The sequence below is a fragment of the Oryzias melastigma genome, linkage group LG24, assembly GCF_002922805.2.
Source record: "Oryzias melastigma strain HK-1 linkage group LG24, ASM292280v2, whole genome shotgun sequence".
NCBI lineage: Eukaryota > Metazoa > Chordata > Actinopteri > Beloniformes > Adrianichthyidae > Oryzias > Oryzias melastigma.
In genome coordinates, this window is record NC_050535.1 from 18,155,218 (window position 1) to 18,169,422 (window position 14,205).

The 14,205-nt window shown below is 38.1% G+C and overlaps 1 protein-coding gene across 1 annotated transcript; it reads right to left on the reverse strand.

Moving 5' to 3' along the window:
* Window positions 1–5,095: 5,095 nt before the first annotated feature.
* gata4 (GATA binding protein 4) lies at window positions 5,096–12,726 on the reverse strand. Its single transcript, XM_024291891.2, has 6 exons — window positions 11,984–12,726; window positions 8,683–8,849; window positions 8,461–8,586; window positions 6,439–6,520; window positions 6,184–6,323; window positions 5,096–6,112 (listed from the first exon to the last, which is right to left on the reverse strand). Exons 1-6 carry the CDS (start codon window positions 12,516–12,518, stop codon window positions 5,987–5,989), a joined length of 1,176 nt encoding a protein of 391 aa, XP_024147659.1. The 5' UTR covers window positions 12,519–12,726; the 3' UTR covers window positions 5,096–5,986.
* Between the last annotated feature and the right edge of the window lie 1,479 nt (window positions 12,727–14,205).

Consider the following 14,205-nt stretch of genomic DNA (forward strand, 5'->3'; position numbering starts at 1 on the left):
CTCTTTGTTAGCAAGCAAGCAACTGACTCCGCCTCTGAACAGAAAGTACTCAGGGATTTCTAAGGTAAAGGTGTTGAAAGGAAAACACTTGATCGCTAGTTAAATTCTTTTTTGTATAATTATATATAATTAAGACAGACAAATCTCTGCTTTGAGCCTGTGTTTCCTCCTGTTCTTTTTTTCCTTCTTCCATACTTTTGAGTTATTTCATTTTCGTTTTTAAATTTTTACTTTTTCATTTTGTTCACATGAAATGAGTAGTCTGTCAAACTACTTAACTATATATATATATATATATATATACATTTATAATCGTCATGATTTGGAGCCCTCACCAGCAGATGATGCTCTAGGCAGCTGCCTAGGTCTCCTATGCTCAGGGTAGGCTCTACATGGTGTAAATATCATAATGTACCGTAAATAGATTATAAAGAATTCATTATCAACAAATTTAGCATTCATTAAAAACAGCAAGTAGTCATTAAAAACATTTTGAAATAAATAAGTTATTCTCACCACAAAATTTTGAAAGTTATCTAAATGTTTCCTGCCAAAAGTGTTTTTGAAGTTCACAAAAGCAGCCATTTTGAAAGGACCAGGAAAAGCCCTTTACTGCCCCTGGTGGAATGATTATGAACTACAGGGGGAAAGACATGCACCAGGTTATAGACCCACTCCAATCATCTTTTGATCTGTTGTCAAAGCAGTGGTCTTTTAATTATGATTTTTAGCCATACTAGAAATCAAAATGTTTTATTTTCTAGAACATAGTTTCTGCAGAGCGGCAGGAGTTCATCAGAAAATCGGCCTGAGTTGTAGGCTGATATCCTAATACCCATTTGTTTACACTCCCTCCCACTAGCTTACAGCCCCTTACAACCCCAAGCTAACATTAGCGGTACAACAAAAATGGTGAGAAATATCAGAGTTATCCAGACATAAATTTTAGATCTAGATTACAGACATTTATGGATCTATTTGTCTACAAGTGGATGAATCTGAATGGAGTGGAGCAGAGAGATTTTGACCCGCTAATGGAAGTTGTGGTCAAAACTGAGAGCTTCTCCAATATCTTTTAATGCTTTGTTAAGCCTTTCTACATGTTTTTATTTCTTTCTGTTGTAGTTCCACCTTCACGTATGAAGCCTGTGCAAAGAAAGAGACCAGCAACCTGAGTGACACCACAGAGATCTTGGAGCAGATGTCATCCTGGACGGACACTCCAAACTCTGTGAGGAAAGTTTTAGAGCATCTAAAATCCAAACAAGCTGCTGGTGACATCATCCTAGAGGACTCGATCAGAGGAAAGTTCTTATCCTTTCATCGAGACATCACAGATGAATGCAGCATAGAGGATAAACAGCATTCATGGGGAGTCATTGAGAAACAAGAGGAAGTCATCATGTACGGTCCGTATTACCCCAACCACAACAACAGAGAGCACAGCGAGGATGTCGTTATTAGGCAAACCCAGGAGCTTTTGGAGTCCGAGGATGTTTCTGAAGACTCCAAGGTGTTTATTTTCACCCTCAACAGCCCCTGTCTGGTTAGAAACACAAACCCATGCATGCTGAACCTGGTTCAGAAGGCTCATGAGTGGTGGAGCGTGTACGGAGTGAAGACTCACGTTGGCTTCAACAGATCTTGGGGATTCAAAGGATCGAAAGAAAGCCTGTTCAGGGACGTCAGCTGGAGCCAGGTGGAGTGTATAAATCAAAGTGCGGATTATAAGAGCTACTGTGAAGCAGCTGAAAGAATCCCCGAGCTCCAGCCTTTATGTGAAACCATGTTTTGTGTCACCAAAAACCTGCTGAAACCCGGACCGGAGAGCTTCCCGCTAATCACAGAGCAAGGGCCGGACTGGAAAAGCTACTTCAGAGACATGCACTGCGTCGCTGCGTGCAAACCAGAGGAAGAGAAAAAACTCCTGATGGGGGAAGTGAGTTTATTGGTCGAAACTGCCCGAGTTCTTCTTTCAGAAGAAAGCAACAGTTTAGAGGGTCACTTAGAGAAAGCAAGAGCGTTTGTGCTCAAATATGCTTTCAGCTCGCACGTGTGTGACGCCCTGCAGGCCGATCTGAGACGGGCGTTTGAGGAGAGCTGGATGAAGATGGTGCGGGGAAAGTATGCTGAGTTTGTCCGGGAAAATCTGACTGAAGACTTCAACCAATGCACGGTGTGGCTTTGTATAAAGGATATTCAAAAAGTGGCAGAAAAATTCCTGAAAATTGGGAAACTGCCATTGTAGAATGAAGAAAACGTTTATATAAATACTGTCTTTTTTGATACAAAAATGGAGATATGTCAGGAAAAGTCACTAAAAACAAACTTTTAATGCTTGTTTTAGTTAGGCTTTAGTAATTCTACTCATAAACTTTGAAGGTGAACGTCTTTTCCGCTGCAGACTTACTCTTTCTTATCCATCAGTTGATGTTTGTCATTGTGGCAGCTACTAAATCCTCTAAATCAGGGGTCTCAAAGTGGCGCCCCGCGGCCCCCAAGTCAATATTTTGTGGCCCCAACCTTAGTGCCAGCAAGGCCAAGTGGGTCCTATATGGTTTAAAAGCAGGCAGAAAATGTTGGTCCCAATCGGGTTTGTCCATAGTTTCTGTGTTTGCCCCGCTAGACTTAAGTGGGCACTCAGTGGGTAGGGTCGCTACGCTAGCCAGCTGCCCGGTGGACAGCATAGTGTGCTAGCGAGCTCCACTGTATCGAGCTAGTGAGCTTCGATGTAGCGAGCTCCGTTGTATTGAGCTGGTGAGCTCCCCTGTAGCGAGCTCCCCTGTAGCATGCTAGCGAGCTCGTCTTTATCAAGCTAGTGAGCTTCGATGTAGCGAGCTAGCAATCTCCGCTGTAGCATGTAAGCAAGCTCATCTGTATCATGCTAGCAAGCTCAGTTGTATTGAGCCGTCGAGCTCCCCTGTAGCATGATAGCGAGCTCTGTTGTATTTAGCTGGCGAGCTCACCTGTAGCGAGCTAGCAAGCTCCGCTGTAGCATGCTAGCGAGCTCCTCTTTAACGAGCTGACCCACTGTCTATAGAGCAGCTGGCTAGCATAGTGACCCTACCAACTGGGATCAGCACAGAAACTGTGGACAAACCCAATCAGGGATCACATTATCTGCCCACTTTTAAACCATATTTGGCTGACTTTGCCTTGCTGGCTGGGTGTCTACTAAACAATATCTTCTGCATGTCTACACTTTTCTGATGATAGCTTTTTATACTTTGTGATTTGCTTTTGTCGTATGATGTGGTTGTCAAAAAAAGTCCTTAGCTAGCGTTGTTATCTCCTGTCATTTCACAGGACACACAGAATTGGTATTGCTTTGTAGCACATTAACATGAAAGCCTGTTTGGTACTGATCAAAACATAATAGGAGCCATAAAGCCTTTTTTTAACCCTTTTAGGAAAATGTACTACTGTGCATAATTATATTGTCGTTTCTTTGTTTTTTTTGTTTTTTTAATAACGAATATAAGTTATATATTTATTTTCGGGTGGGAATAAAAACATAAATACTGAGATTAATCGGAATTTTCGCAAAGTTGTTTTTTGACTTTTACCAGAAGCTCATATGACTTCCTGTCCTTCCTGTGAAGCAAATGTATTCCTAAACAACACAAGATAAAAATGGAATTTTCTCTTGTAATACTTTAGGTTTACTTTGGTGAGATGTCATCATTTTTCTTATTTACTACAGCTGTTAACTGGAGCATAAACATGAAACATGATTGGTTAATGCATCCAGTAGAAAAAGTATATGAAGAATACACAAATCTATATATTTTAGACACTCCCCACTGAATAATACTAACCATTGTAGTGCAGCATAAGATAAAATGTACTAGAAGGTCATAAAATCAGAAAAGATCAGATTTTTACCAAAGTTTTGCCTAGTATTTGTAATCTGTGTATAACGTAGCGTAGAGCAGGGGTCCCAAACTTTTTCTTGTGAGGGGCACATAATTGTTTTTTTCCCTGATGGGGGGCCGAAACAGAAAAGTGTAAAACTCACAGCCGAAACGTAAACATTTATGGTTTTCCAGAAAGCCACGTATAGCCAAATTGAAAAAAAAAATAGAAATAAAAATCTGTAATCTTCACAGAAAAAATAGTACTGAAAACATTTTAAAAACTAGATATTTAGCATAACATGTGATATATTAATAGGTGAAGATGCTTAAATTGATAGCTGAAAACGCTGAATTGATAGTTAGCTAATGGCGAAGTGCCAAATTAGCCAAAAAAAAATTCTAAATCAGCCAAAACAGCTAGCATGTAGCGAAAATATTAGCTAAGCTTCAATTTAGCCTTAAAAAATTGAAAAAAGCACAAATTATCGGAGACAGCTAGCATGTAGCTGAAGTATAAGCTAAATGCGAAGTTAGCCTAAAAAACTGGAAACATTTCTAATTTAGCCAAAACAGCTAGGATAAAGCTAAAATATTAGCTTAACTCCAAATTACCCTAAAAAAAAAAACGAAAAAAAAGCCTAAATTAGCCAAAACAGCTAGCATGTAACTGAAATATAAGCTAAATGCCAAATTAGCCAAAAAAAAATGATATTAGCCAAAATAGTTTGGGGGGCCGGGCCAAATGTGGAGGAGGGCCAGATCCGGCCCGCGGGCCGTAGTTTGGAGACCCCTGGCGTAGAGCAAACAAGACCTACTGATGTCAGCAGGAATATAAAATACACTACATAGTTTATTTACTATGCTCACCTCCGTCATAAACGTATACATTTAACTAAAATAAATTAAATCACTGCTAAGTTAGCAACCCTAACTTTAAAAAAATACTATTGATTTATTTTTCTCTAACCAGAGAGTCACTATTTAGGGGTAAAAGAGGCACATGTTGCAGACCCCTGACATAGACAGTGGACCAAAGATATAGACGGTGGACGTAAAAACATCTTTTTGGCACAAATGGAACCCCATACAGCCCAGCCTGAGCCAGACTTCCTTCAGTGGCCCCAAGGTCAATTGAGTTTGAGAATCCTGATCTGATTTTATTGTCCAGGAAAGCACAGTAAAATGAAGTTCAGAGGAAAGTTTTATTTTTGTCTCGGAATCATATCAAAAGAAACAGGTTCCCATTCCATCTTTATTTCTTTCAGCTTTTGCTTACAATGTATCACAAATGACGTTTTACATGATTACGCTGGAGTGAAACGTTTGTATATTTGTATTTCCTAGACAACATGCCACATATGTCTCAGTAGATTTTAAGGTGAAAATAAATACCGGCTTCTGGAGAGGGTTTTCCCCCTTGAGCCACCAGAGGGTGCTGTTCTCCAGGAGCAGTGGTCATGCTCCAAAGGTAGTTTATCATGTGTTGTACTTTGTAACTTATCTCAACCGTGTCATGTATTTATTAGATTTAAATCTATTGGACAAAGGCCCAGAGAGATTAGAAACAATGGGCCAGGAGGGAGGCGCTCTGGTTGCACTGAGTGGGAGATAAGCTTTCTGAGGTATAACTGGGAGTGACGGACGGTAAAACTTCATCCAAGTGCTCGTGAGAGAGCAGAATTAAAATTAAAATGGATTTAAGGGACAATAAAGATGATTTAATGTGTTGCAACTGAGGTTATCAAATAATATCTGAACTTTTGAGTCATGATGCTGGATGAGCTAAAGCTAAAGTCCAGAAATGTAAATGTTTATCCACCAAACATGCTAACCCTTTGAGATTCATTGCAGAGAAAAGCTTTAGAAGCACCACAATCAATGACTTTTATTTACATTTATTGTTTTGTGGTGTAACCGCATTTTGTACAAACACAAAAGTCTCATGAAGTGACCCTTTAATCAGGCTTGCCGCTGCGTTTGAGTCCATGTCAATGAGGGAAATACTGTCGTGCACGTCACTCCTCCTCTCCTCAAGATCATGATCAACACTGTCCAGTTAGACCAAAAGTTCATCCAAAAGCTGTACATAGGTAGTATTTTATTTGAAGGTTTTCTGGTCGGCAGGTCTTCTAAGCCAGGATTAGGTTGTTCCATTGTTCTGCTTTGGAGCTGGAGGACCCGCTGTGCCCCCCAGGGGACATCTTGAGAGGGATGGCCCCTCCCTGAGCTGCCATGTAGGCCGGTAGAGCAGAAATCTGCACAAATACAGAAGAGGAGGATGAGTTTGGGCCTGTGGTTCAGCCATCGATCATGTTCCCCTGCTCACCTGTGTGTGTGCGTTGTGGTGTGCATACACGCTGTGGTTCTCCGGCTCAGTTTTTATCTGCCGAGGTTCCTCCGTAGAGGAGGAGGAGGAGCGGGGAGTGCTGCTCGGTGTCACTGGAGTCCCATCACTGCCCGGAGTTCCTAAAAGCACAAATCAAAAATGAGCCCATAAGTGGAGGAAAAGAAAGAATTTCATATCGATTATTTCATTCTTTTTAGCTCAAACGTTCAGAAGGATGTTGAAGTTTGAGTTTACCACTTTGGGTCTTGTTGAGGTTCTTCGGTTTGCGCTTACGAGTCTGGATCCCCTCTTTCTTCATCGCCAGAGGTCGAGGGACCTGACACACACACACACACACAACATTTGGTTTGCGCTATTGTTGAAGTTAAAGACTTTACAGGACAATAAATGGAATACTTCAAAAATCATATTAAAAAGGAACATTTTCCAAGATTTTGTCACTTTTACTGTATTTTTATTTATTTAAATTAATTTTATTTGTTTTATTTTGGAATGGATCCCCCCCCCCCCTTTTTAGTTGCTATCTGCAATTAATATTTTATCATTTTCCTCTATTTATTAATTGTTTTTATTGATTTGTCTTATATTAACTTTTGTGAATCACTTTGTGAGTTGTTTTCTGTAAAAAGTGCTATATACCGGTAAATAAAGATTATTTACTTACTAGTTGCTCAAATGTGACTTAAAAATAATTTAAAAAATAGTAATAAAAACAGAATACAGTCCTTGTAATTTTTGGTGGTACCAAAAACTTGTACTAAGTAGCAGAATGTCTTTTTTTAAGTTGTTTTCTTTGTGACTTTATTTTTAATTGTTATTTAGACAAAAAAAAGATTTAGCAACATTGCTAAAACTTATTTTTCTTTTATTTTATTTAATTTTTATTGTGTAAATGCTTTACAGTATTAACACTATAGTGACTCTCCTTTCTGTGCGTTTTTCAGCATTTAAAAACTTATATAAAACTTCTAAAATTTAAAAAACATCCAAACTTATAAAACTTAAATATGACCCATAGGAAATAAATGAGAAATTTCTCAAATCCTACAAAACTTTGTGCACTTTAAAACTTGTGAACATCTGCATACTTTCAGCTAAATACAACATTCAAACTTTAAAATGTTCAGCAACTACTGTTTTTTTAGGGTAATTTGAAATTTAACTTTTATTTTAGAAAGATGCTAGCTGTTTTTGGCTAATTTAGACTTTTTTTCCAAATTTATTTATTTATTCAGTCATGGCTAATTTTGAGTTTAGCTAATATTTTAGCATTATGCTAGCTGTTTTGTTAAAATTAAACTTTTCTGTTTTAGCTTTTTAGACAAGTTTGGAGTTTATATAATATTTTAGCATCATGCTAAATGTTTTTGACTAATCTAGACTTTTTTTCCCCATTTTTATTCTCTTACTTATGGCTAATTTTGAGCTTAGCTAATATTTTAGCATTATGCTAGCTGTTTTGTTAAAATTGAACTTTTTAAAGCTTTACAGACAAATTTGGAGTTTAAGTAATGTTTTCACATTATGATAGTTGTTTTTGGTTAATTTAGACTTTTTTTCTCATTTCTTTTATTTTTTATTCATGGCTGTCTTTGAGTTTAGCTAATATTTTAGCATTATGCTAGCTATTTTGTCACAATTGGACTTTCTTTTTTTTGTGTAATTTGGCATTTAGCTAGTATTTTGGCCAGCTTTCAGTTTCATCATCTTCATTATCTCCGGCATCTTCAGCAGCCACATTCAGTTTATAGCATTCACATTTGAATTATCTCAGATAATGCTGTATAAATCTAGTTTTATTTTGTGTTGTTGTTTGTTTATATTTCTTTTGCTGCATTTGTGTAGCGTTAAAAGTCTATGATTTTAAAAATATTTTATTTTCTTGACGCTTGTCTACAAAAGCTCTAAAAGTGTTCAAGTCTTCCTTCTGTTTAAATTTAACAAAACAACTTGTTTATCTTTCAAAAATAAATCATTTTTTCTTCATGTCACAGCTAAAGAAGCCTGCCAAAAGAACAAGTGGAAAATATCTATATTTAAGATGTTTATTTAAAAGCAAGTAATATTTTAGTGAAATATTTGAGTCTTAAATCAAGTGTTTAGCGTCAATTTGACTGGAAATCAAATACATTTATATAGCAGATGGAGTAAAAGTCTTACTTCTTTTAAACACATTCATTTCAATAACAAGTGACATGTTTTTAACCTTTCTTGAATCATTTTTGGAGCTTCGGAGCTCATCTTTGTGCCTCTCACCCCGTGGAGTTTCATGTAGAGGCCGCAGGCGTTGCAGACCGGCTCCCCTTCTGCGTTTCGCCTCCACAGGGTTGTGGTTGTGGTGTGACAGTTGGTGCAGGACAGACCCACCCTCCTCGAAGCGGACTGCCCCAGACCAGACACAAATTAGAGGAATTTAGTTTTTTCTTTAACACAACAGATCCCATTCAAACGAGCAGACGATGCTCCTGTTTGCCTCACCAGCCGCCTCTGGGGTTTGATGAGAGGCCTGTTGATGCCGTTCATCTTGTGGTACAGTCCACACGCGTTACACAGGTAGTGGCCAGTACCATCCCGCCTCCAGAGAGGAGTCGACATCGCCCCGCAGTTCACGCATTCTCGCCCCTCAGCAAAGTCATCAAATAAATCTGATGGAAGGCGACAGAGGTGGTTTTGTTACATTTCATCATTATTTCCTTACAGTTGTTCATTCTGTCAGCTTGTGAAACATCAGAGGAGGCATCTGCAGCCCCTCTGATCCCCGCTTATCTCCCCTCAGATAAAAGTCAGCTGGGAATGGAGATGGCATGGAGCTCCACCAAACTCAGACATCTGTCACAGCTCTTTCTCTTTCAGATAATGGCACGCCGTCTCCTTCTCATCTGCCACATGACAGAGGAGCTGCTGAAGCCACGGAGATATTCCTCAGTCCTGCAGTGGAGATGCGACGGCTCAATGAACCGCAGATATAATGAAGGCTGTGTGTCAGCCACAGAAAAAAGTTAGATTTTACATTTGTTTATTGTGATCCCCTTTTAAAGACGTTAAACTTGACATATTTTTCAGAGTTCTGATCTCAGAAATGTCAAGATGCCGATTTTTTTCCTTATTTTCTTTTTTAATTTGTTCATTTTAAACATTCATTAATAAAATGTAGTGAATTAAGTGTTTTAGAAATCAAAACTCCTTACTTTATCTTTATTTATTACTATTATTATTTTTTAATATAACTTTAAATGAACAAAACTGAAAACTATAACCATGAATGTCATAATTTTTTCAAATTAAAAGTCTGACTTTATAAATAATTACATTTTTAGGCGTATTTACACTTGAAGTATTTAATCTTATACTTTTATTAAAGGAGAAATCATATTTTAAAAGGTGAATATTTCTCATTTATAGAAATTAAAATGGATTTATTTTGGCTGCCTGAATCTAAATTCTCCAAAGAAGATTTGACCTCTGACCTTTTCTATGTAAAAGTCAAAAGTTACAATTCTCTCAAATTTAATTATTTTTTTAAATTTGAAAACTAGAATTTTGAGTGGAAAAAAAATCAAAACTTTGTGGTCAAAATATGAAAAGTTTTATATTCCATTTCTCATTTAAAAAATTATGTATTGTTTTGTAAAGGACTACAGATGGAAATTAGCTGATAAGCTCCAATCTGGTGCTAGCATATTTGATTTTTAAGCTTAATATATTTGTACACTGTCCTGATAAATTAATTTTAAAAAAGAAATAAATGTTTGAAATAAAAAATCAGCTAAATAGACTTTTTTAAACACATTGACATTAAAATCCTTATAAAAAAAAACTAAATTCAGTTTAAACTGATTAAAGATCTCAGATATTTTGGACATAAAAGTCACTAGTGGACCCAGATTTGGCCTTTTCTCCCCTCATACGTCGCACACTTTGCTGTGTATGAACACTCCAGCAAAAGCCCGGAGGATTGGAGAGCGTCTCCCAAGGTTGAGAGCCAACCTTGAGCCGTGCAGCAGTCGTAGCCAACACAATGCAGCAAACAAGACACCACACGGAGGAGAAGCTGCAGCGCCCAGCTCTATCTAAATGAAGGTTTGTGTTTTTTTCCACATGTGTCAGTGTGGGGTTTTATCAGAGCGCAGCTGAAAAACATCCATGCAAAGAAGGACAAATGTCCAATGAAAGACTGACAGACAGGAGAGCTGCTGTCACCAGCCAGCATTTCAAGGGAAAACACACTAAATTATAAAGTTTTAGTTAAATATTCACTATTTTCCACATATTTTATCTGAAAAAAGCGTCCAAAAAAACAATAGTTTTAAATTTTGATATTTTATTTTGAAATCACCGCATGACTTTTATTTTTGATCATTATTATTTTATCAAAAAAACCAACACAATCAGCTCCATGATGCATTTCAGTAAATTAAATCATCCTCTTTAAGCCTTTTTTACGTCTTAGTTTAAGTTTCAATTAATTTATAATTGAACAATCAGCTTCATTCAATTGTTTCAAAAAAATAATTTGAACTTTTTATTTAAATTACCTTGTTTAATGCTTATCGGTGAAAATGGCGGCAATTTATTTAATATTGAATCAGTTCATCTTTTTTTTAATATTTCTATTTAAAAATAAAGCATTTTTTTATTTGGCTTTTCATTCATTTTTTTCACATTTTCACGGATTTTGAGCAAATTTCAATGCATAACCATATTTTTACATTGGAAAAATAAAATATTTAAAGTGATTTTTAGGTTTTTATGTCTTGCAGCTATTAAAAACAAAAAAAAACGTATTTAGTTAAAACAGGTGTTCAGTTATTTTTATGGTTTGGGGGATTTTATGTAATGCTTAATAACAGAAAATTATTTTTTTTTAATTAAAATAACTTTTTACTTGTTGTTAATTATTGCAGCTTCAAATGAGACTTCTCCTTCAGTTCTTCTGGAGTGAATGCCTCTTAATCTTCCTCTTCATCTTCCTCTTCATCAAGCTTTGATTGAATTTATTGTGATTGGCCAACAGAGACAGAAACCTCCAGTAAACAAAAGAAGAGAAGGATTTTTTCCTCTTTTTTTCCAAAATGATGAGTGTCTGTAATGAGATGAAGAGGCCAGACTGGATCGATGCTGTTATCTGCCGCGCGGTTGATCTTTTCTCGTTCAATTCTGGAGTGGCAACTTCAACTAATCACTGGTCACCTGCTGAATACCTGACAGCAGTTCAGAAAAGGAGATCGAATCAGCTGTGAGCTCATTTGACTTATAACCCAAGAGTGAGGGAGAAACGGATTAAAGGTCACAGAAGGAAACCGATTTTAAAAAAACAGGTCAAACAAACAAAAACCGCGGAGACCTGCAGCCAATGGAAAACTGACAGGCGAAGGAAAACAGCTCGTTGTGAAATCCCAGTACGGTTCAGAGTACGGAGCAGTCTCCAGGAACTCTCCAAACAAAAAGTCTGAAAGCATCTCGTTCAGGAGGAGATGAATCCAAACTGTCACCAAAACTGCTTCATTTAAGCACTAAATTAAAGTTATTTTTCATTATTTATTACACATTGATGAATTAAACTATTATATAAACAAAAAAATCAAATTTAATTAAGAATGTTTTATTCTAAATGATTTTTAATTGAATGCTTTAATTTTGAGAGTTCCTAATTAAAAGTTTGTTTCTGGTGCAGAATAATTTCCTTCTTTTAAAATGCAGCTTTCACTGCTTATTCTCTCAACATTTTTATTTACTTTATAACAAACATTTTAAATAATAAAGTTGGTCTTCTGCTCACCTATGTTTGGATGCCGCGTTGCGCTCCCAGACGCGCCGGTTTGCAGACCGTGCAGGACCGGACTGTCGAAGGGCGACGCGGGCCACGTGCCGCCCACAGTGGGGCTCATGTAGGCCGGGTAGGGGCTGTGGTAGGAGCCGCCGAGGCCGCGCGCGCTGTAGTGCTCCCGCCCGTTCGCGGAGATGTTGGAGTAGGACACCGCCGTCTCGCGCGCCGTCGCCATCCCGGAGGACAGCGGCGGGCTGGTGGAGAAGGTGAAGCGCGGCGACACGGGGGTGTGGTTGTAGGAAGGCACCGAGTCTGCGCCTGGCTGTGCCCAGGCGGAGTGGCTCGACACCGGGCTGCTCTGCTGCGACGCGCCGGGCGTCTGCAGGTACGGCAGCGCCGAGATCATCGGGGTGACGACCCGCGTCGTGGGCACGTAGACCGGAGAGGCGCCTGCCGAGGCGTTGTGGAGGAATCCGGTTTCGTAGGAGGGGGGTCCGTGGTTGGTGGTCATAATGCCTTGGTACATATCCACCGCGTCGCTGCGCATCCGCGTGGATGAAGAGATAAAGCGGGTGCGGGGGAAATCACTGCATGCTGGTCCGGGAGCTCCTCCTGACGCGCTTCGGATCTGATCTCCCGATCTGCTGCTGGGTCAAATAAAGCAACATTCAGGAAAAATTCCGAGAAAATCCACGAAACGCACGACACGGTGCGCGAGAGAGGAGGAGGAGTGAGAGACTGCTCGCTCTAATCAAGATCCAGCTGTTATCTTCTCTCCCTCCACCCCACCTCCCCTCTTACACACACAATTTTATTTAACCTTAAAAAGTACCACCTTTTAAAAACGTATATTTATTTATTTTTCTTTGTTTTGCTTTTCTTTAATAATTTAATGCCCCTTTTCTCTCTGCCGCTGCAGCTTTACGCGCGGACGCATGCGTAAGGCCCGTGCGTAAAACCATTTTCTTTCCTCTATTTTCTAGAGTTTTTTTCTTTTATCATGTGACTGAAACGCATTTTGGAGAGGGAAGTGTTTGTCCCGTTCCTGACAAATTAAAACATTTATTGAAACTTTAAATTAGTTTTCTTGTTGGGCCCACAGAGGCCGCGCTCCATAGATTCCAAATGCAGAAATCCACTGACCGCGTTTCCAAACCAATCAATAAAAAGGCTTTAACTTGTCTGGACCCACAAACTAGATAATTTTTGTCCCAATATTCCAGTGAAAGTGTATTTTAAATATATAAAAATAGCATTTTTTGAGTGCAATAATTATTTTACGCGCTATTATTTCAGTTTTAAATGCTTTATTACCTGTTTGTCAGAGTTGCTCACAGTGAAGGCCTTTCTGAAACTCGTGCAGTTTTGGACCACGCACAGTAGAATATGAGGGTTTTCCTCTCCTGGTGACAAATGGTTGGAAGTGTCTGGCGGGACTGTCGCTGCGTGGACAGATTTATGCCTGTCATCGACACCAACAAACGTAAACACGCGAGGCCTTTTCATTGTGCGTCCACTTCCCACTGACAGCCCCGCGTGAGTTATGAAGCTCTCACTCCGGTCAATGAAGATGTTTTTGTAGTTAATAATGTCAGTCATGACGGAGGAAGAAAATGCAGAAAAAAAGTCTTTAAAAAGGAAAAAACGCTTTACGCGCACTGTAAAAAGTGAAACATTGGATCAATTTAAGAAAAGTTCTGTAATTTGTTGCATTCAAAATTATTGGTTTTTATCTAATTTAAATTGTGAGTTGATCATTTTCTCAACTTGAAAATGTAATTGATAAAAAGTGATATTTTCAATTTGTAAGAAATCAAAGACTGATATGTTTCCATATTTACTGTGCGCGCGCACGTATTTTTTGGATGACAAAATACAAAAGCTGGGATCAGGATAAATGATTAAAAACTGATATTATAAACGTATTTATTAAATAATGTATTATAAACAGTTGTTATTGTTGTTCTGGTGATGTAAATGCAAAATTAACGCATTTATTTAAAAAAACACTGATAAACTGCAGTTTTAAAGAGAGAAATCACCTTTTTACTATTATGATATTTTCACATAAATTACCCTTAGAAGCAATTAAAACAAAAAGACAAAAAAGTTTTTTGTGGTAATGTATTTATTTCCCCTCCAAAGCTTCTTGTTGTCATATTTTTCTATATCATTTTCTTTCAAAGTGAAAAATTGAGTTGATTTTGGAAACACAAGGGCTGACACAAAGGTTT